Source organism: Octopus bimaculoides, chromosome 29 (genome assembly GCF_046866305.1).
Source record: "Octopus bimaculoides isolate indiv1 chromosome 29, ASM4686630v1, whole genome shotgun sequence".
NCBI classification, from domain to species: domain Eukaryota; kingdom Metazoa; phylum Mollusca; class Cephalopoda; order Octopoda; family Octopodidae; genus Octopus; species Octopus bimaculoides.
This window is the reverse complement of record NC_142956.1, coordinates 16,049,942-16,074,941: the sequence shown is the minus strand read 5'-3', so window position 1 is coordinate 16,074,941 and position 25,000 is coordinate 16,049,942. Positions and strand designations below refer to the sequence as shown.

The following is a 25,000-nucleotide window of genomic DNA, read 5'->3' as shown; positions in this document are numbered from 1 at the left end:
TCTCTCTCCCCCCTTTTCTCACTATTTATCTCTCCCTTTCTTTCTCTCTGCGTATCTCTCCTTCTCTCTCTCAAGGGGTTATATAAACTGATCCTTGGTGCCGAAGGGCTTTCCTTCCTGTCTGCTCTTAGTACTGTTAAAGTGAAAATCAGTTCATGCATTCCGATTCCTCTGTTTAGACTTGCAGGTCTGACCATAGTTGGTCAGTGGGCAAAGCGATTGTGGTGACCCTGCAACCTGTAGGTTTTACTTTGGAGTGACCTTCTTCTAACTGGATAGCCTTACAGGGCTGGAGAGCTTTACCTACCCTGAGAACTGCTGGAAGGATGTCAAATAGTCTTAAATCAGTCCGTGCATTCTGATCCCGCAGTTTAGACTTGGAGGTGTGACCATAGTGGGTCAATGGGTAAAGTGGCCGCAATGACCAGCAACATGTAGATTTTACATTAGAGCGACCTTCTTCTTAGTGAATTGGCTCACTGGGCTGGAGAGATTAACTGCCCTGGAAATTGCTGGAAGGGTGTCAAAGAGGGCACCGGATCATCTGAGGGACCTCACACATTCCTGGTGGTTCTACTACACAACGGCACCAACCAAGAGTATTTTTGCATCCCTACACTCTGACTGATTGTCATCACATATGCAGCTTAACTCATATCTGGGACCTTGGCAGGTCCTACAATTCCAGGTCAGGGTAAGCCCTGGAACAGCAATGGTTACAAAGTGGTTCAACACTCCACAAAAATCTGGAATTCCCAACTAAGGACCCCACTGCCAAATGCAGTTTAAGGTCATACCCAAGATGCAGTTGGTTTATTAATATCCTGGTAATGCAGATCTTGTGTCCGAATATTTCGTGATATACAAAAGGACGTAAAACATTATGTTTATCTTCTGTATTGTTTGGGTCTGTAAACTGAGAAAATAAAGCTTTTTGAACACAATGCGTACAGATACCTCAATTTTGTTGTACATACATACATACATATCTTTCTATCTATCTATCTAGATAGATAGTTAGATAGATAGATAGATAGATAGATAGATCGCAGGAGTGGCTGTGTGGTAAGTAGCTTGCTTACCAACCACATGGTTCTGGGTTCATTCCCACTGCGTGGCACCTTGGGCAAGTGTCTTCTACTATAACCTCGGGCCGACCAAAGCCTTGTGAGTGGATTTGGTAGACGGAAACTGAAAGAAGCCCGTCGTATATACGTATATATATATATATATATATATATATATATATATATATATATGTATATATGAAAAGTATTTCAATACAAATGTATTAATTTCCAGCAAAAAATATCGGTGCCTTGTTGTACCACTCTTATGAATATATATATATATGTGTGTGTGTGTGTGTGTGTGTGTGTGTGTGTGTGTGTATGTTTGTGTTTGTCCCCCACAACATCGCTTGACAACCGATGCTGGTGTGTTTACGTCCCCGTAACTTAGCGGTTCGGCAAAAAAGATTGATAGAATAAGTACTAGGCTTCCAAAGAATAAGTCCTGGGGTGGATTTGCTCGACTAAAGGCGGTGCTCCAGCATGGCCGCAGTCAAATGACAGAGACAAATAAAAGAGAGAGAGAGAGAGAGAGAGAGATGGATAAGTAGAAAAGATAGGCAGATTGACAGAGTGCATCAATATGTGTGATAGAGTCTTAACATGTGTCTCTTTTCTCACATGTTGAAAGAAGTTCCACGTTGTCACACACCTACACACATGAAAACACACTCATGCATGCATGCACACACGCACACAAACTTATACATCGACTCATGAATGCATATACTCTAGCACCTCACTCTCCCCTTGTCTCTCAGTGTGTATGTATATGTGCACGCGTGTAGATATTATATATATATATATATATATATATATATATATATTCTTTTACTATCTTTTACTTGTTTCAGTCACTTGACTGCGGCCATGCTGGAGCACCGCCTTTTAGTCGAATCAAATCGACCCCAGGACTTATTCTTTGTAAGCCTAGTACTTATTCTATCGGTCTCTTTTGCCGAACCGCTAAGTTACGGGGGACGTAAACACACCAGCATCGGTTGTCAAGCGATGGTGGGGGGACAAACACAGACACACAAATACACACACACATATATATATATATATACAACAGACTTACAGGTTCGATTTCCAGTTGGTGCAATTTATTCTTTTATGCTGTGTCTAATTGTCCACATTGTCTCCTTCATTCATCAAACAGTTGTTCTTCACTCGCTCAATAAATTTATGAAGAGACAAAGTCGAGAAGTGTGAAATATCCATGCTCCACCCCATCCGTTTTCTCTCATTAAATTCCGATATAATCATAATCTACACCGTCTGAAAATCACCCTATGGATATCAACTGGTGAGATAAATATATTCATCTCATACCTCCCGGCTGTCTTTATTATTTTATAAGCATTTTATAGGCGTAGGAGTGGCTGTGTGGCAAGTAGCTTGCTTACCAGGGTTCAGTCCCACTGCGTGGCACCTTGGGCAAGAGTCTTCTACTATAGCCTCGGGCCGACCAAAGCCTTGTGGATTTGGTAGACAGAAACTGAAAGAAGCCCGTCGTATATATGTGTATATATATATATATATATATATATATATATATATATATATATCTGCAATGTTTGCAGTCGTGTATGCTTATCAAGAGCAGGGCTCATTAGCCACCAACGGAGCCGTAAATGCAAAATATAAGTTAGTACTAGAGCGCAGAATGTTCCTGAAGGTCGGCAATGATCTTCCTCGGTCACGAGTGGACGGCCGTCATATATATATATATATATATATATATATATATAAATATATATATATGTGTGTGTGTGTGTGTGTGTGTGTGTGTGTGTGTGTCTGTGTGTGTTTGTTTGTGTTTGTACCCCCCAACATCGCTTGACAACCGATGCTGGTGTGTTTACATCCCCGTAACTTAGCGGTTCGGCAAAAAGAGACTGATAGAATAAGTACTAGGCTTACAAAGAATAAGTCCTGGGGGGTCGATTTTGCTCGACTAAAAGGCGGTGCCCCAGCATGGCCGCAGTCAAATGACTGAAACAAGTAAAAGAGTCATAGACTAATAGGAAAGTGGGTTATACATCTTTAGATTGTATACCTGACTTTCCTACTATAAAATAAGAATATAACGGAACGCTGAACTCCAGACTAAACAACTTAAACAACACTTTATTTCGGTGGTAAACATACAAATCTTTTGTTCTTGTTGTTACAGCTTCTGTGTGTATGAGCATAGTTGTTGGGACGTTGTTCTGTAGTTGTGAGCGATCTGTCGAGTGTAAGTCCGAAAGATGTAGAGAGACAGCTTAAAATACGTCCATGCTCAATCGCTGGCCAGCGAGAAAGAGAATGAATTGAGCGGGAAAGTTTGGTTGTTTTATTCTACGCATGCGCACGGCGTTACTACAGACTAAAATAAAGTATTTTTCCATGATGTTGGCCACGAAGCGGCAGTCACCCCATGGATATCAACTGGTGAAATAAATATATTTATCTCACATCTCCTGGCTTTCTTTATATTTTATAAGCATTTGTGTGCACGTGTGTCTGCGCTTGTGTATCAAAGAGAGAGGCGAATATCGCGAATTGGTTGACGGTTTGTGAGAAAGAGGGCTTCACATTGATCTTCGAAGAGGCAACGCCCTTCCCAGCAGCTGTTGTTGTTGCCAATCTAACTGCTGTTGTTGTTGGTGGTGGTGGTGGTGGCGGTGGTGGTGGTAATAGAAGCGGCGTCGGTGGAGGTGCTAATTAATCGACGTCGATGATGGTGATGATGATGATGATGATGTGGCTTGTGTTGGGATTTCAAAGACTAATATCGATAGACGTAAGTGTTTGGGACATATGTGTGTGTGTGTGTATACATACATATATAAGGCGGTGAGCTGGCAGAAACGTTAGCACGCTGGACGAAATGCTTAGTGGTATTTCGTCTGCCGTTACGTTCTGAGTTCAAATTCCGCCGAGGTCGACTTTGCTTTTCATCCTTTCGGGGTCAATTAAATAAGTACCAGTTACGCACTGGGGTCGATGTAATCGATTTAATCCCTTTGTCTGTCCTTGTTTGTCCCCTTTGTGTGTAGCCCCTTGTGGGTAGTGAAGAAATAACACATATATGTAGGGAACGACCATGCGAACTCATAAAAGGAGAAATGGTGACGAATGGAAAAACAGAGGACTCCTTTTATTTAAACGCGTCACACGGTCGAACACAAAATAATATATATCAATGGATGATATACATATGTTATACGACGATAACATAGATGACCAGTAATGAAAGACCACAACCGTATAAAATGAATAACAGAAATATTTATTGTGGCGTTAAAGATGTATGTCTGTGTGTGAGTGTGAATGCTACATATAAGAAGGAACTATCATGCTATTAGCTGTCAGAAGTGAAAGTGCTCACTGCTAGTGAAGTATCTGTCTGTCTGCCTGCATGCCTGTTGCTGTGTCCATTGATTCTTTGGCTACTGACAGCTAATACCATGACTGGCTGGAGCGAGCTATATGTCTGTCTGTCTCTCTCTCTATCTATCTATCTATCTATTACTCGAAAGTCCGCGCTAGCTAGTCGTGAGTGGTCGATCCTATTATTTTTAAACTTCAAACTTCATTTGTTTTCTATTTTGATAAATTCTCTCTGTTGAAAATTATATTTTTATATTTTAAATAATTTGCAATTTCAGGAAATATGTTTTTATATTAAATTTGTGTTTTCTACTCACGACTAGCTAGCGCGGACGCGCGAACTTTCGAGTAATAGATAGATAGATAGATAGAGAGAGAGAGAGACAGACAGACAGACATATAGTTCGCTCCGGCCAGTCATGGTATTAGCTGTCAGTAGCCAAAGAATCGACAGGCCACTTTTTCATTTCAGCATGACTAAATCATGTTTTAAAGCAATTGAAACCAGTAGCATATTTTGATAGAAATATAAATACTTACTTTTATTCCTGATAATAACTTCAAAGCATTTTTGGGGTCTTTTGAATATATATATATATATATATATATATATGTCATACACTCTCTCTTTCTTTTCCCGAGCGTCCAATAACACTATCCATATCATGTCCTCACTTTGTTATATTTTTGTTATTGTTTTTTTGAACCTATATATATATATACATATATATATATATATATATATATATATATATGCATACACACACACACATATACACATACATACAGGATGCAATAATTAAATTGTCGCCACTTTATATTTTTGATTTCATGCATGTGCATTGTTTTTCTTCGATTTTGTTGACTACACAGTATAGTAGGGTCAGTTGGGCACAGTCTGTGAGAAACCAGCACCATGACGAAATTCACTCTGCTAGAAATTTGGAAACGACATGCTGTACTGCTTGGCACTCATGCCAGAATCTCCAATACGAACATTTCAGAGTGTTTGGGTGTCAATCTGAGGACATGTACCGAGAGTTATAAAAATCAAACATCCAGTCAACATCATGGTGTTTGGAGTGATCACTACTGATAGTGATGTTATGCCTCTATTCATCTTGCCACATGGCCTCACACTCAACATGGAGGCTTACATCAAGTGCCTGAAGGCGGTAGTGCTGCTCTGGGTCAAGATGGTGGCTGCTGGAAGACCCTATGTTTGGCAACAAGACTCTGCACCATGTCGTACAAGCAGAACTCAGTCATGGTTGTCAGACAATTTCTGCAACCACATCACCCCTAACATCTGGCCACGTAACTCCCCAGACTACAACCCCTTTGATTATTATGTGTAGGGCACAGTTGAGCGAAAGACCAATAAAACTCCTTGTAACATCAAAGATGAACTGAAAGCAAGGATTATAGCGGCTTTCACCAACTTAAACAAGGTGACCATCCAGAAGAATTGCAGGAGATTCTGAAGTCGTCTGGAGACCGTGGTTGAAGCCAATGGCGATTTTATTGAATACATTTACTCTTTAGCATTTCAAGATATTTTTATGTAATTTTAGGAAATATATCTGTTAAAATGAGATGTCAGTGTTATTTTTTATTTTTGTGTAATTTAGATGACAGTTTATTCACCGCACCCTGTATGTATATATATATATATATATAAATGAAATATTCAAACACTGAGATTTGCAGTTAGATGTCACTACTGTTCATATCATCTGTGGATAAATTCAAAATTTGATGATATCACCAGTAGTAGCATTGGTGGAACGCAGTTATGATAGCTTTATCGAGCTATGAAATATATATATATATATATATAATTACACACACACACACACATATGTATATATCTATACACACACACACACACACATGTATATATCTATACACACACACACACAAATATATATATATACATATACATACGCACATATGTATATATATACACATAGACATATATATATGTGTGTGTATACAGGCAAATTTGTATGCAGTTGAGTAATGAAATAAAACAGACAACCACAATCTATTGAATTATTTATTGATATATATATATACATACATATTATAGTATATATATACATATATATATATATATATATATATATATACACACAGGATATATATATATACACTAACATATATATATATATATATATATATATATATAATATATATACACACATATATACATATATATATGCATATATATATTATATATATATACATATACATATTATATATACATAAATATTATATATATATATATATATATATATATATATATATATATATATATATATATATATATTATATATACATATGTATTATATATATTTCTATATACATGTATACAACAGGCTTCTTTTGCATTTATAAATAGTCCAAGACTAAAGTATTCTTATATGGAAGGTCGAGAGAGAAAGAGGGAGAAAGTCAGAGGGAGAGAGAGAGGAAGCATGTAAGGGTCTGTGTGTCCCTGAAGACAAATCGTAGCATAGTAGAATGAGGGAGAGAGAGAGAGAGAGAGAGAGAGAGAGAGAGAGAGAGAGAGAGAAGAGTCGGAGAAGCTGTAGTAGCAAGGGAGGGAAGTGTGTGTGTGTGTGTGTGTGTGTTGGAAACTGCTGTGAACAAATTGGTCGATATTTAAGAGTACGTATGGAACAGGAAATGCTAGTTAAAGCTATAGTCTGTTCTCTCAGGGTTTTCTGGTTCATAGGAGTAAAGGGGCTGTTTAGAGGTTGTTTATTTTCAGTGCTGGTCCTGGTAATGGACTGTGAGGGTGTGTGTTTGCAGGGAGGGGCTGTTTTTACCAGGGAGTTGTGTATAGTTTGCTGTTTTTGTTTCCAAGGGGACGTTTCTTTTCGTGAAAGGTTTCTTTGCAAGCTGGTTACACAAACACAGATGCACATAAATATATGTATTTGTGTCTGTCTGTCTGTATGTATGTATGTATGTGTGTGTGTGTGTGTGTGTGTGTGTGTGTGTATATATATAAATATATATTCACACACAGACACACATATATATATATAAAAGTATATATATAAATATATATATATACTTTTTTCAGTTTCTGTCTACCAAATCCACTCACAAGGCTTTGGTCAGCCTGAGGCTATAGTAGAATACATATGGCCAAGGTGCCATGCAGTGGGCCTGAACCCAGGACCATGTCATTGGGAAGCAAGCTTCTGACCACACAACCACACCTATTCTTGACCGATGCCTGGTCAAGCTGCGAACGCAAACCCAGGTGAAGCTGACCGCTGGTGCAATGACCTCACGCCCAGGTATTTCTGATATTTGGGATGGGCAATGGTCAGTGATGGTCTTGCATGTTCAGCAGTGGACAGCCATCATCATTTCATTCATATATGTATGTCCGCTCAATCATGTGATATCATCATCATCATCATCGTCGTTTAACATCCGCTTTCCATGCTAGCATGGGTTGGACGATTTGACTGAGGACTGGTGAACCAGATGGCTACACCAGGCTCCAATCTGATTTGGCAGACTTTCTACAGCTGGATACCTTTCCTAACGCCAACCACTCCGAGAGTGTAGTGGGTACTTTTTATGTGCCACCAGCACGAGCGCCAGTCAGGCGGTTTGCTAAATAAAATTCGAAACCTAGGTATGACCGTAAAAAAATAACAGAGTAAAATTTCCCTTTGTTTTTAACGGTCATTTTTCACAGGAATTTTCAATGGCCGGATAACTGAAGAGATGTTGGTGTGGGCTCCCACCCTGGCATCCGAAATTCTGAGTTTTATCATGGCTACGGAATAAGTGTCATATTTTTACAGATATATATATATATATATATATATCTATATATATATATACATATAAGTATATATATGTATACATACATATATATATACACACACAAACATATATATATATTATATATATATAAACACATATATAAACATATATATATATATGTATGTATATATATATATATATATATATATGTATGTATGTATGTATATATATATATATATATATATATATATATATATATGTATATGTATATATATACATATATATATATATATATGTGAATGATAAGTTTACATGCTGTATTCATCTACCAAGTTCACTTACAAGGCATTCCTTAGCTGCCCAAGGGAATAAGTAAAAGACACTGGCCCAAAGTCTGGCATGGTGGGATTGAAATCAAAGCCTTGTGGTTGCAAAGCTAGCTTCTTAACCACACAGCCATGCCTGCACCCTATGGCGCCTGTGACTCTATGGCACCTTGACCACAATCAACATTAATGCCATCACCACCACCACTCCATCTCAGGATTCCACAGTGTGGGTGTGGTTGTGGTTGTAGTAGTGATAGTGGTGGTATCATAGTAGTGTTGTTGAAGTGTTCTGGCAATGGTAGTGTAGTAGTGCTGTAGCAGTGTTGTGGCAGTGTTGTCGAAGTGTATTGTGTTGGTGTTGTAAGCAGTGTTGTGGTGATGTTATAACAGTGTTTCAATGGTGTTATAGCAGTGTTCTGGTGGTACGTCAGCAGTGTTGTAGCAGTGTTGCAGAAGTGTTCTACTGGAGCTGTAGCAGTGTTGCAGTAGTGTTCTGGTGGTGCGTTAGCACTGTTGTGGTGGCGTGGTAACAGTGTTGTAGTACTGTTTCGATAAGATTGTAGCAGTGTTCTGGTAGTGTTGCAGCAGTGTTGTAGAAGTGTATTGTGTTGGTGTTGTAAGCAGTGTTGTCGAAGTGTTATAGAAGTATTGTATTGGTGCTGTAGCATTGTTGTGGTAGTATTATAGCAGTGTTTTGGTGGTGTGTTAGCAGTGTTGTAACAGTGTTCTACTAGTGTTGTAGTAGTGTTCTGGTGCTGTGTAGTACTAGCAGTGTTGTAGTACTGTTCTGGTAAGGTTGTTGCAGTGTTCTGAGGTATTGTAGTGGTGTTATAGTTGTGTCTTATGGTATGTTGTAATGCACTGCGCAGTTGTAGTAGTGTTGTGGTAGTGTTGTTGCAGTGTCTTGTTCTGTATGTGGCGCGTGTGTGTGTGTTTACGTTGCAGTAGACAGTCCCTGTGATAAAAAGGTTACTGACCCCTACTGGTCTTGCGGAAGGCAGCCCCCTGTGGATTGTGTGTGGGTGTCGTTAGTTAACGAAGTCTTTGACCTCTCATTAGTGTTTCACTAATCAATAAGTTACTTCACAGTTTGATCTCCTCTTGATGTAGACATTTGTCCAAGTTCTTCCAGAAGACTGTCTTCTGCAAAAAAAAAAAAAAAATAAATAAATGAAATAATAATAATAATGATGATAATAATAATAATAATAATAATCATCATCGTTTAACGTCCGCCTTCCATGCTAGCATGGGTTGGACGATTTGACTGGGGACTGGCTAAGCATTTCATCCAGCGTGCTAACGATTTTGCCAGCTCACCACCATAATAATGATGATAATAATAATAATAATAATGATGATGATGATAATAGTAATTTAATTCTTTATTGCCCACAAGGAGCTAAACATAGAGGGGACAAACAAGGACAGATAAAGGGACTTAGTCGATTACATTGATCCCCAGTGCGTGACTGGTACTTATTTCAATCGACCCCGGAAGGATGAAAGGCAAAGTCGACCTCGGCGGAATATGAACTCAGAACGTAGCTGCAGACGAAATACCTATTTCTTTACTGCCCACAAGGGGCTACACACAGAGGGTACAAACAAGAACAGAGAAACGGATTAAGTCGATTATATCGACCCCAGTGCGTAACTGGTACTTAATTTATCGACCCCGAAAGGATGAAAGGCAAAGTCGACCTCGGCGGAATTTGAACTCAGAACGCAGTGGCAGACGAAATACCGCTAGGCATTTCGCCCGGCGTGCTAACGATTCTGCCAGCTCACCGCCTTATTAATAATAATAATAAGAAGAAGAATAATAATAATAACAATAATAATAATAACAATAATAATAATAACAATAATAATAATAATAACAATAATAATAATAATAACAATAATAATAATAATAATAGTAGTAGCAGCAGCAGCGGTAACAGCAACAGCAGCAGTGGTAGTAATATCAGCAGCAGCAGAAAGCCATAGAAACACTAATATGACCCAACTGGACAACGGCGAACAAAAAAAAAAAATAGAAGAACTCTGAAAGACTGGAATATATACAATATCCTGTGAGTATTTAAAATTCCCTTCAAAATAAGTTAAGAAATTTACATGTATACAGTTTTCAAACACACAAACTTTGATATCCACCACTGTTGTGAACACTCATCCTTATATATATATATATATATATATATATATATATATATACAATACAATATATACAATATATACAACACAATATATACATATCCTGTGAGTATCTAAAATTCCCTTCAAAATAAGTTAAGAAATTTACATATCTACAGTTTTAAAACACACAAACTTTGATATCCACCACTGTTGTGAACACTCATCCTTTCGTCTCCTCCTTGAGTATCCGAAAAAGTAAAAAAGTAAACATACATTTTTTTTTTTAAATTCTAAAAACATTAGTTTTCTCTGTGTGGACATACAAAAGACCATCTTCAGTGAATCTTAAAACTTTCTGTGAAAATTTGACTCTTGTTTTTTCTTTCCTTTCTCCCCGAGTATTCAGAAATGTAAACATCTTTTTTTATTGCAAAAACACAACTGTTTTCTCTAACTGGACATACAAAATAACATCTCTAGAAAAGTCAACTTTAATTTCTACAATATTATCTTTATTTTCTCCTTGACTAGTCGAAATGTGCAATAACAGAAATGCACGTGGAATAATAATAATAATAAATTCTCTCTGGTCGAACACAACTTCTCTATTCACAACATGCTATTAGCTGTCAGAAGTGAAAGTGCTCACTGCTAGGGAAGTATCTGTCTGTCTGCCTGTCTGCCTGTTGCTGGTTTGAGTCGATTCTTTGGCTACAGACAGCTAATACCATGACTGGCTGGAGCGAGCTATATGTCTGTCTGTCTCTCTCTCTCTCTACCTATCTATCTATTACTCGAAAGTTCGCGCGTCCGCGCTAGCTAGTCGTGAGTAGAAAACACAAATTTAATATAAAAACATATTTCCTGAAATTGCAAATTATTTAAAATATAAAAATATAATTTTCAACAGAGAGAATTTATCAAAATAGAAAACAAATGAAGTTTGAAGTTTAAAAATAATAGGATCGACCACTCACGCCTAGCTAGCGCGGACGCGAGTACCCTTATACTCTGTGTTGTGTTTTCAAACGCATGGATATAGGTGTCAAATTTGTTCCAATAACTTTCGAGTGATAGATAGAGAGAGAGACAGACAGACAGATAGCTCGCTCCGGCCAGTCATGGTATTAGCTGCCAGTAGCCAAAGAATCAACTCAAACCAGCAACAGGCAGGCAGACAGACAGACAGATATTTCACTAGCAGTGAGCACTTTCACTTCTGACAGCTAATAGCATGATAGTGCCGCGGGGTTCGCCACCATCCCCTGCCGGGGCCTCGTGGGGCTTTTTAGGTGTTTTCGCGCGAACTTTCGAGTAATAGATAGATAGATAGAGAGAGAGAGAGAGAGAGAGAGAGACAGACAGAGAGGTAATGGTATAGATATAGAAAGAGAGAGAGAAGGCGAGAGATAACTGACGTGTTTTAAAGGGAGGGGGGAAAGAGAGATAGATAGATAGAGAGAGAGAGACAGACAGACATATAGCTCGCTCCGGCCAGTCATGGTATTAGCTGTCAGTAGACAAAGAATCGACTCAAACCAGCAACAGACAGACAGACAGATACTTCCCTAGCAGTGAGCACTTTCACTTCTGACAGCTAATAGCATGATAGTGCCGTAAACGTAAACTCTTTTTGACCGATCCCATCCCATTCCACTCAAAAAAGGGAGAAAAAAAAAAATACATGAGCCGCTCTTACTACTACTACTGCTATTACTGCTACTACTACTGCTGTTGCTGCTATTACTGCCACTGGAACTGCTGATAGTGATGTTGTTGCTACTACTACAACTACTGGTGGTGTTGGTGATGCTGCTGCTGCTAATGATGAATATATTTGTAAAATAAAATTTAAAAAAAAAAATTTTTTAAATGAAACTTTAATTATAATTTAACTTTACTTAAAAAAAAAAAAAAAATTCAAACAGTACACCAAATCGCTTGTCCAATGGTTATAATGGAAGCGCGCCAGTCAGGAATCTGTCAGCCTGACGCCGAAAAATTTTCAAATGGCAGAATATCTTCCCCGAATACGAGCCTGGAAGGTCACTTAGACGGGATTTGTCCCAAATTAAGCCCCCAAAGTTCACCACCACAACGACCACAAAATCAAAAATGTAAAAGAATTAAATGGAACCGGGAAGAATATAAAGAAGTAATATACGCTTATTACTTTGCATTAAGTAGGCCAACCCAAGAGAAACACACCGCAAACTCCTACAGAATTTGGAGGAGCCGGAATCCAGCTAGCAGACGAAATCTAGACGAAAACAGATTAGCAAATGTTAGAAGAGATATCCTCAGAAATACCGGACTCACAGATGCAGAATTGACCTCTATTAAAAGAGCGGTAGAGAATGACCTAAATATAAGTCAGGAAAGAAATAATGAAGCAGAGGAGAGGAACGTTGGACCACAAACATTGACTGAAAGGCAACCATCTGCCGAAACTACTCAAGAGCCTGAAGAAAAAGGAGAATATAATGACCCTAGGGAAAACAGCCAGGAAAATGATGCCGAAACAAAATTTGAAGACCACATATTTGCCGAACAACACAGAAAATCTATCACTGAAAGGAAGCAGGAAGTTTTGAATGAGCTTGCAGTTGTAAGGCATACAAATATGAATGATAGGGAACCACTCCATAAACTCCCAAATGCACACCAACGTAAAACACAAATAAAAATTGGCAACTGTGTTACACAAGAGATCATACAACAACTAAAACCCTATCTTAATAAGTTAAATGAAATTATCTACTCTGTTGCTAAGGTAATTGAAAGACGCTGTTTAACGCCCAAAAAACCAACAATGCCAAATTCGAAAAGAAAATCAAACTGGAGGAGTAGAATTGAAACTGAGATTGAATCGTTGCGAAGGGAGATATCAATATTAACTGAGCTAATCTCTGGAAATGATATAAAATCAAGAAAAAGCAGGAAGATCGTGAGGAAATATGAACTCTCAACAAGAGAAGAACTAATGTCAGCGAATGAAACACTGAAACAGAAAGTTCAAGCGAAGGCTCAGAGAATACGCAGATTTGAGAAAAGAATCAGATTCTACAAGCAAAATAAGATGTTCAAATCCAATGCTAAATCATTTTACAGGGACATAGGGAAAGAAAAAATAACCATTGAAAACCCACCCCCAATGGAAGAAGTTGAAAACTTCTGGAAAGGGATCTGGAGTGATGAGAAACCATACAATGAAAATGCAGACTGGATCAAACGCACCCAAGATGTCTACAAAAATCTACAAGAACAGGTATGGGAAGACATCTCAATCGCCAACCTAAGGAGGGCACTAACGAAGGCTCATAAGTGGAAATCCCCTGGTACTGATAGAGTACCAAATTTCTGGCTCTCATCACTCTCGTCCGCACACAAAATCTTAGTAATACTATTTAATAGTATTATGAAAGACCCAGAAAAAACTCCCCATTGGATGGCAAATGGTATTACTTACCTCCTCCCGAAAAATAACGAAACCAAAGATCCAAAAAACTACCGGCCTATAACATGTTTGTCTACTACCTATAAGATTTTGACATCTATTCTAGTGGAGAAAACATATACGTTTATGGAAGAGAATAACCTCTTTCCCACTGAACAAAAAGGATGCAGACGAGGCGCATACGGATGCAAAGATCAGCTCTTAATTAATCGCATGATCCTTGAGAACTGCCATAACAAGCGCAGAAATCTCAGCTCTTCATGGATTGATTATAAAAAAGCCTTTGACAGCATACCACATTCGTGGATTCTGAAATCGCTGGACATTTTCAAAATTTCTTCTGTGATTTCAGATTTTTTAAAGTATAATATGTCCCTATGGAACATGAAGCTGCAATTATATCATTGTAATGGAGTATTGCACTCAAACAATATTAGCATAAACTGTGGCATTTTCCAGAGTGACTCGCTCTCACCACTAATTTTCTGCATAGCACTGATACCACTCTCAAGTGAACTGAATAGAACAGGGTATGGCTATAAAATTGACAACAAGAAAATAAGCCATCTATTTTATATGGATGATTTAAAGCTATATGGCAAAGATGATGAAGAGCTTCAGGGACTATTACATACTGTGAAAGGATTCAGTGATGATATCGGGATGGAGTTTGTCCTTGAAAAGTGTACCAAAGCCACTTTTAAGAAAGGGAAACTAGTAAAGTCATGTTCAATAGAATTAGATGTCGAAACAGTAATAAAAAAACTTGAGCAGGAACAAACCTATAAATACCTCGGAATAAATGAAGGCTCTGGTATCCAGCATGCAAGCATGAAAGAGAAGGTTAGGAAGGAATGTTATAGAAGAGTTCGAGCAGTTCTGAAGTCTGAGCTGAATGCTTATAATAAGGTGTTAGCCATAAATTCCTCAGCAGTCCCAGTTGTTCTTTATAGCTTCAATGTGCTTAACTGGAATACCAGTGAAATAGTCAGAATTGATAGAAAAATCCGCAAGCTACTGACTTGTAATAAGATGCACCATCCAAAGGCAGACGTGGATCGTCTTTACCTACCCAGAGCTCAGGGAGGTCGAGGCTTGATCCAGCTTGAACTTACGTACAAAACCACCACAATCGGACTGGCCAAATTACCTTGAAACAACCAACGATTGGATGCTGAAACTTGTTGAAAAACATGAAAGACCGAAAAGACTTCACTCTATTCTGAAAGAGAGCAAAAAATTCGCTACCAAACTCTTAGATACCCACCAGCTTGATCAGGTTGAAGGAAATGCGCCAACTGCTGCTGCAAAGAAAATAAAATTAATTGCAAAGACAAAAGCACATGAAAAATTAGCTAGCAGATGGGAACAGAAACCTCTGCATGGCAAGTATGTGGCTCGTAGCAAACAAGCTGATGTCGACCAGAAACGCACGCATCAGTGGTTACGAAGTTCAGGGCTAAAAGCAGAGAGTGAAGGTTTCATATTGGCTGCTCAAGACCAAAGCTTATTAACCCAGAACTACCAAGCCAATGTGATAAAAAATGGAGCTGACCCAAAATGCCGATTTTGTAACGATGCGATTGAAACTATAGACCACCTAATCTCAGGGTGTAGAGTGTTAGCACCTGTAGAATATAAAGCAAGACATGACAGAGTTGGCCAGTATTTACACTGGACAATATGTCAGCATTATAAAATCAAAAGCGCTGACAAATGGTATAAACACCATCCTGAAGCTGTGACTGAGGGAGAAAATGTATCGATTCTCTGGGACTTCCCCGTACATACCGACAAAACTATAAAAGCTAATAAACCGGATATTATCATAAAAGATCAGACAAAGAAGACGTGTTTATTAATTGACATGAGTATTCCCTGTGATCATAATATAGCGGCGAAAGAATTTGACAAGATCAGTAAATATAAAGACTTGCTAATAGAAATTGAAAAAATGTGGCACCTCAAGGCGACTACCATACCAGTGATTGTAGGATCTCTAGGAATGATAAAAAAAAGGTACTGAAATCTATTTGAAAATGATACCAGGCTTACCATCCCTACAGGAAGTGCAAAAAATCGTGTTAACTGGAACAACTCATGTACTAAGAAGAGCATTATCGCTGTGAAAACAACATCCATTCATGATTTTTTTTTTTCTTAAATACATGTTTTACCTATGAATTTGTGTGTGTAAATTGGGAATGCATACAACGTTTCTCTGCCCTAGGTGTACGGAAAACACTCGGCGAGAAATGGGAAAAAATTTGAAGAAAGAAGAAAAAAAAAACATAATAATAATAATAATAATAATAATAATAATGGGTTCTTACATTGCCTTCTGCTGATGAGTTCTGAATTGGCTTCGGTCAACAGCTCAATGTCCAAAGATGTCGGAAACAAGCAAACTGGACAATGTTGGAGAGAACTCGTTAATTATTTGCTGGACTCTTATCTTGGATGTAGCATAGCAGGCAGAGTAGTAGAAATGCTTTTGGGTGACAACGGCGCCAATTAACATGGGTTAGCAGTCTGTAGACGTCACATCATTTAGGAATTGTTCCGGTAGTGTTCATATCAAAAATGCTACTTTCTCGTAGCTTGTTTTTAGCATTGAAGCAGCTTGGTTCTATTGTAGCAAGGCTTGGACAATAACAGAAACACTGGCAGAAGAGACAAGCATTGGACATTGTCTTGTTTAAGGTTTTCCTTTGAAGTTTGTCTTCCAGGTAGACAAAATAACAAATGGCTAATTAACACTTTTGATAACCAATTCTATTGAAACTGCCCCAGGTTATACGATAAAAACTTCTGGTTTTAAAGGAAACGGAATTAAAATTTTCTATCAAGATTTAAAGTTAATTTATGTGACAAATGCATGCTAGTTTAATAATTAAAAAATTATTTTACTAAAGACTTGATTATTTTCAAAATTGATTGAAACAATTATCAGTGTATTTTAACAAATATAGTAACACAAGACTTAATGTGATCTAAGTTAAAAACTTCCATCGAAATTTCATGTTAATTAGTTACAAACACCAGCTTAATGAGGATAAAGTTATTTTATGAAATTCTTCATTACTTTCAAAATTAATTGAAACAAAAGCTGTGTATTTTGAACAGATCGAAATTAAGATTTCCAATCAAGATTTTGTGTTAGTTTATGTTCCAAATTTCAGCTTAGACATTATTTTACTAAATTAACTGGAACAAAGGCAGTTTATTTCAACAGAAATATGGTAACAAAAGGATTAAAGTTCAAGAGTGAGGGCTTTATCATATAGCTAATAGCAGCAGTTACTAGTCATAAAAGGTTAATTCTGATTGGCTAGCTTTTGAAAAGACGAAATATGCCATTGGCTATTCAATGGCGTCGTAAAACCTGTCTTCCTCAAATTGATATTCTTCCCAGTCTCCAGATATTCTGCTTTTGTTTTATGTATTGTTTCGTTACATGATCTCAGTGGTTTTTTGATGAGAGGGCTTTCATCCTGTGCAGCAATCGAGGTTCTTTCAAATATGGCGATATTGGATTCAATAAAGCTGCTCCCTTCGCCAATGTGTAGGCGGGACCAGCAGCAAAAGCAGATTGGCTAGTATTGAGTACAAGACGGCGCTTATGTTTGGACTAGCTTTCACAGAAACAGATGAGGATGTAGACGAAGAAAAAGAACGATGGACACTGAAGGACCATACAGTGTCCAAAACCGATTCTATGGAAGCAGCTTGGGAGCAAAATTGTAGCAGTATCGAGAGTGAAGCAAATGTGGGAATGAACTTACAAAGATTGGGTGGCGACAATATCTCTGAAGGTGTTACTTTTGTTCTATGAGAGAGAGTGGCTAAACAGGCCCTTTTTGTTACAGCAGTAGTGGGTGTGGTGAATCATTGATAAGGCAGGCATGGTTCGGTTATGTTCTCTCATTGCTGATGTAGGCGTGGCTTGCATTTGCATTGTTAATCAGATGGCTTTCTCATTTCAGAAAGTAGGCGTAGATGGCATTTTTTTATTTGCATTGTTGATTGGCTGGGTTTTTTTTATAACAGGACAAGGGGCGTGGCTTACACTTGCATTGTTAATCAGCTGGCTTTCTTATTTTATAAAGTGGGCAATGATAGCATTTATATGCATTGTCAGTTATCTGATATTTTTACATCAGGAGTAGTGGGTGTGGCTTACATTTGCATTGTTAATCTGCAGGCATTCTTATTTCCGAAAATGGGTATAGATGGCTTTAATATTTGCATTGTCAATTAGCTGGCATTTTTCTATCAAGAGTAGGGGGTGTGGCTTACATTTGCATTGTTAATCAGCTGGCATTCACATTTCAGAAAGTGAGTATTGATAGCATATATATGTATTGTCAATTAGCTGGCCCTTTTTTTTTTCCTTTACTCAGGTCTGAATAGGGAGCATGGCTAGAACTATGAAATCAAGGCAGGGAACAGGGAGCAGAATAATTTACACTAGGCTGTACAATGCACTACTCTATACAACAGTTGGTACTCCAGAGGTGGGTGGAGCTGGAATTGTGATTTAGCAACAGGGCGGGGGTGTCTGATGTAGTAACTACAATGGTCATTATATCAGAAGTGGGTTAGGCTAAAGTTAGGTGTGGTATACAGAGGGTGGGATTAAGAATTGTAAGTACTAGAATGGTTGTTATTCCAGCCAGAAGTGGGTGCAACATACAGAGGGTTGGGTCATAAATTGAAATTACAAGAATAGTTGTTATTCCAGCCAGAGGAGGGTTTGGTTAAAGGTAGGTGTGGTTAAAGGTGGATGCGATATACAGAGGGTTGGGTCATAAGTTGTAATTACTAGAATAGTTATTATTTCAGCCAGAGGTGGATGTGATATACAGAGGGAGGGATCATGTGCTATAATTACAAGAATGATTATTATTCCAGCCAGAAGTGGGTGTGGCTAAATCTATAATGGTTTCTATTCCTGCCAGAGAACAAGGCATTAGCTAGCTTCAGGCTTGGCCACTTCAGATATTGGTAAATCCATTTGAAATCAGTTGTGATAACTGCAATGAGGGTGTGGTTTGGATTGGGTTATTTATGGCAAAACTGGCTTGGCATGGACATGCATAAAAATTCTGAAAAACTTTTTCCAGATATGGGTGTAGCTGGATCAGATTCTGCCAAGATGGACATGTCTATGTTACCCTTTTAATGGACAGGGTGTGATGGAATTGGACGTAACCTGAACTACAGGTGAGTACTTCAGATTTTTATGATTGTAGGAATAGGTGAGATGAGAACAGCTGGAGAAGGAATTCCAGTTGTGACAATCCCATCTTTATAGAACTGTCTGGGACTACTTTTGTCGATGTCCTTCACCTGTGAAAAACAGTAAGTTGTTATTTGAGGGAGTAACTACATTCTAGTAATTACAATTCATGACCCAACCCTATAGGTGTGCTACACCCAAGTTTAGCCCCACCCACTTTTGATACAACAATTGTAGTCACTACATAAGACACGCCCACCTTGTCAATAAAATACCTTTGGCTGCTGTTTTTAGCGTAATAGTGGCTGGAATAGAAATGGCTTAGATGAGGGTGGATGGAGTAGGAGTAGCAGATGAAGAGCAAAGCTGGTTAGCGTGAGTGAGTATAGACAGAGGTAGGGAGTTACTAGGGTGGGAGGGCCTCACTTTTAAGTGGGAGGAGCATCACTGTCACCATTTGGCTCAAGATCCACATAGCTGAAATGAATTACAATGCTCTGGGTTACATGTGACCCAAGTTCCTACAAGTGGTTGGTTGAAAGGGAGAGAGTGTTGATTGGATGAAATGGTCGGCATAGCAACCAGATCTTATACAGAGAGGGTGTGTTTGTCATTATTAACCACGGTTAATGTGATAAAGTTTCCTCATTTATGAATAATTGTTCAGATGTTGACACGGTGGGCACAGCCTCCACACCTATACAAAGAGGGGAGGAGGAGTGTCTGTCATTAGTATTCATGAGGGGCAGGGTGAAGTTTCTTCCTTTATGAATAATTGTCGAGATGGTGGGCATAGCCACCAGACTTTTACAGGAAGGAGGAAAGTTAATATTTATGCCCACTTAAATGTGGATGTTGTGTTAGAACAAGCTATACTGCAGTAGATACTATGAGAGAACTTCTCATATTGGCTTTTGGTGCAAAATGCCCTCTTGTTTATATCGCTAGTGGCGAGATAAATCCCTGCTACCTCCAGTGCTGAAACCACCAGATCATGTGATTTCGACCTTCCTTGGCCTTATCAATGATGGACACTCAACTGCTAGAGGCAGTAGTGGTTCATCTCCCCACCAGCGATATATAGATGGACAGTGCCTCCGTCACTATTATATATTTTTTAGAAAGGAGGGGCGTGAGTGGTTGTCATTGTATTGGTGGTGAAGTTTGATCCAATCATGAACAGTTACTGATGGTGGGCGTAGCCACAAGACATATACAAAGAGGGAGAATGCATCATCATTATCCAGGATGGGCGTGAACTTTCATAATTTATGAACTGTTGCTGATATGGTGGGCGTAGCCACAAAACATGTACAAGGAGGGAGAAAGTGTCATCATTACCCAGGATGGGCGTGAACTTTCATAGTTTATGAACAGTTGCTGATATGGTGGGCGTAGCCACAAAACATGTACAAGGAGGGAGAAAGTGTCATCATTACCCAGGATGGGCGTGAACTTTCATAATTTATGAACAGTTGCTGATATGGTGGGCGTAGCCACAAGACATGTACAAGGAGGGAGAAAGTGTCATTATTACCCAGGATGGGCTAGAACTTTCATAATTTATGAACAGTTGCTGATATGGTGGGCGTAGCCACAAGACATGTACAAGGAGGGAGAATGTGTCATCATTACCCGTGGTGGGCGTGGTGAATTTTCATCATTCATGGACAGTTGTCGGTATGGTGGGTGGAGCCACCAGACCTATAAAGAGAGGGAGTGTTTGCCATCATTAGCTGTGGTGGGTGTGATGAAAAGTGATCACTTATGAATAGCTGATATGGTGGGCGTAGCCATCAAACATATATATACACAGGGAGGGAGCATATGTCGTTATTATCCATCTGGTAGGCATGGCAGCCAGCTAAGTTTCATCATTCATGAACAGTTGTAGCTTGTTTAGCCCCAGGTCAGCCCTTAACGGGTAAATGTATGATCAAAGACAGTCCATTAGTGACCACCTTGTGTTTATTTCAGGCAGTGTTATCCAAATGTGCCCCTTCCTTTTATTGTCTGCCTTAAGACAGGTTAGGGATGCAATCTTCAGAGCAGAGGAGGGAGATTTGGCTGCAATTTCTAGGAGGTCAAGCGGCCACATAGTAAGCCTCCGTTCAGGAACTGTGGAAGGTGAGTCAGTCAAACATGGTGGCCACGGCGGGAGGGCTGCTTTAAATTGTCTTGGTCTTCATTTTTATGTTTGTTGCACTTGTTGTTGTTGTTGACAACGAAAGCAGCAGCAGCAGCAAACGAGGAGTCGGTGGGGAGTTAAGGGAGGGGGCGGGAAGGCATCAATGCGGCAGTGGGAAGGGGGGGAGGTAAATGGGCGTGTGGGGTGGTGGTGGTGGTGGGGGGGCCGAAAGAAAGGGGTCAGTTATAGATATGGGACAGGTCGGGCTTCGTTTCGCTCAACCGATTCGAATCACCTTTATCTGGAACGAAAGGAAAAAATAGAAAGGAAAAAATAAGGGTAACATAAAGATCAGAACAATAATAATAGTAACAATGGTAGTAGTAGTAGTAGTAGTGGTGGTGGTTGCGGTAGTGGTAGTAGTGGTGGTAGTAGTAGTAGTGGTGGTGGTGGTGGTTGCGGTAGTGGTAGTAGTAGTAGTAGTGGTGGTGGTAATGGTGGTAGTAGTAATAGTGGTAGTGGGATGGTGGTGGGGGTGGTAGTAATAGTAGTAGTGGTGGTGGGGTGGTAGTAGTAGTGGTGGTGGTTGCGGTAGTAGTGGTGGTGGTAGTAGTAGTAGTGGTGGTGGTGGTTGCGGTAGTGGTAGTAATAGTAGTAGTGGTGGTGGTAATGGTGGTAGTAGTGGTAGTGGGATGGTGGTGGGGGTGGTAGTAATAGTAGTAGTGGTGGTGGTAATGGTGGTAGTAGTAATAGTGGTAGTAGGATGGTGGTGGGGTGGTAGTAGTAGTGGTGGTGGTGGTAGTTATGATGATGGTAGTAGTAGTAGTAGTAGAGGTGGTGATGTTTGCAGTGGTACTAGTGTTGGCGGCAACGGTAGTGACAATGGTAGTTTTGGTGGTGGTCATGGTTTTGGACGTAATGGTTTTTCGGTGGTGGTATTTGGTACGGAGGGGGGGGGCTGATGGTCTGGCTGGTCTTCATCGTCCACTGGTTCCATCTCCCACAAGCCTTCAGCACTTCTTTCCATAGTGATGGTCACGTGATGCATCCATACACATCACATGACCATCACCAACCAACCAACCAACCAATCCAGTCCCCCCCCCCTTGCACATTGCATCGAATGAGACCCAGTTTTCTTGTCTCTCCACATCCAGTGGAGCACATCAGATTCATTCATCTCTAGTCCTCGCATTCCCTCTGCACGCGAGGCCCCAAGCCCCACTACCAAGTAGCAATGTCGTGGGCCCAGGAACAGGGAGTGCACGGGTTGCAGGCACACACCCTGGAATTTTTTGAAGGGCAATGAAAATGCTGTGAAGATCCTCTCGAAAATCTTCAGCTCTAAAATGAACGAGCGTAGAAACATTTGTGGATTCATTGGTGTAAAAATATTATTATTATTATTATTATCATTATTATTATTATTATTATTATTATTAATAATAATATTTAGCATGCCAGGCAAAATGCTTAGTGGCATTTCGTCTGCCGCTACGTTTTGAGTTCAAATTCTACTGCCAACCCAGAGTTCATAAACTGGGGGTCATTAAGCAGTTATTTCTAGGAAATGGAAAAACCACATGGAGGTTCACTCGAGACGCGCTTGAAAAAAAAAAAAAAGGTCCTAATATTAGTTCCCTTGGAAACTAAGGGAAAGTAACTCTTCGCCAATATATTTATTTTTAGATACTGCAGTTGTCTCCCATGAAGAAAGCTTTTCCTCTCTGGATTATGAATGTGAGAACGGTGACAGACGTCGTGCCATAGCTACTGTTTCGGCCCATTGAGTCCTATGAATAAAGACATTCCAGGAACGAACATCCTGCCCTAAAACATCGTGTCTAATGACAAGTCCCTACATTAGTTGTTAGGTATATGTATGTATTCGTAACACACACAGACACACACACACTCATTATGTGTATTAATTGTATGTATATGTTTCTACAGACATATATATATAAGTGTGGAGGGTTGGTTTGTGGGGGGGGGGGCGGAGAGTACTCACACATGCGTCTCAGCATGTATATATGTACACAGATATGCATAGATGAATGTATGTATGGATACAATATAAAATATACATATGTATTTATATCTTCTACCTTGAATTTGTTTAAGTCAAACTGCGGCCATGCTGGGGCACCACTTCCAATAATTTTTAGTCAAATGAATTGACCCCAATACATTGTTTTTTAACCCAGTAATATATATATATATATATAAATTCAATAATAGGATGAATTCTTTTACAAGAATTTATCAAGTAGCTAGTGTGAAAAAAACCTCATAAGGGAAAAAATCCATCATTTATTCTCCAAAATATATATTATTTATATAAGGGCATTAGTATACAAGAATGCCTCACGCTATGAGGGACTCTAAGGTCAAACTACCATAAAAAACACGGATAAAAATGTGTTTTTTATGGTAGTCTGACCTTAGAGTCCCTCATAGCGTGAGGCATTCTTGTATAGTAATGCCCTTATATATATATGAATTATGGAGGAAGGGGACGAGCCAATTACAATGCCTGTAGTCCAAAAGTGACCCCCCCCCCCCCCCAAGCATTTATTTTATCAATATCGAGAGGAAGAAAGGCAAAATCAAAACTGAGTGGAATTTGAACTCAGAATGTAAAGCCAACAGAAACGCTGCTTAGGATTATGTCCACCATGCTAATGATTCTGCCAGCTCACCATTTTGTGTGTGTGTGTGTGTGTTATATATATATTTTACCTGAAGAAGTGGCACATCGTGAAAATACAAATTTACATACTGTTACCTATGAAGTTACACAATTGAACTGGAATTTTGAATAAACATGCCATAGGAACATCATATGGAGTGAGGGGACACGAAGTAACCATTAGTTTAATGCTTCTTTGCCATATATATATATATATATATATATATATATATGCATATGTATATACATGTGTGTATATATGTATATATATATATATATATATATATATATATATATATATGCATATGTATATACATGTGTGTATATATGTATATATATATATATATATATATATATATATATATATATATATATATGCATAAGTATATACATGTGTATATATGTATGTATGTATGTATATAAATATATATATATATATAAACATATTAATAATAATAAAGGAGTTACGACGCAAAAACGTATATATTCAAATGAACATATCTTCTTCAATATATATTTCAGTATAAAGAATTCATTAAGAGACTTAATAAATCAAAATTTCTTTACACATCATTCAGGAATAAATATAACGTAAATATACCTTCACTGTCATTTTTTTCTGCTATTTTGGTGATGATTTTTTGAGTTAGCTTACCAATTATTTTTGCTGGTAGTTAATTTATAATATATATATATAAACATATACATATATATATATGCATATTATATATGTATATATCTACACATATATACATGTATATATA

The 25,000-nt window shown here is 38.6% G+C and overlaps 2 protein-coding genes across 5 annotated transcripts in view; one reads left to right on the top strand and one right to left on the bottom strand.

Annotated features, from left to right (window-relative positions):
• LOC106876738 (N-acyl-phosphatidylethanolamine-hydrolyzing phospholipase D) overlaps positions 1–25,000 on the top strand; it is a 235,918-nt gene that overhangs the window by 142,745 nt on the left and 68,173 nt on the right. For all 3 annotated transcript variants that reach the window (XR_016238940.1, XR_016238942.1, XR_016238941.1), the window contains exon 6: positions 19,301–19,400. The gene's annotated coding sequence lies outside the window, so the exon portion shown is untranslated. The remainder of the gene's footprint in view (positions 1–19,300; positions 19,401–25,000) is intronic.
• The window catches only part of LOC106871532 (uncharacterized), a 65,026-nt gene continuing 58,292 nt past the window's right edge, over positions 18,267–25,000 (bottom strand). For both annotated transcript variants that reach the window (XR_016238939.1, XM_089345143.1), the window contains one exon: positions 18,267–21,845. Coding sequence is in view for 1 of the 2 variants with exons in the window: in XM_089345143.1 (XP_089201269.1) it covers positions 21,822–21,845 (24 nt within the window). In the remaining variant the exon portion in view is untranslated. The remainder of the gene's footprint in view (positions 21,846–25,000) is intronic.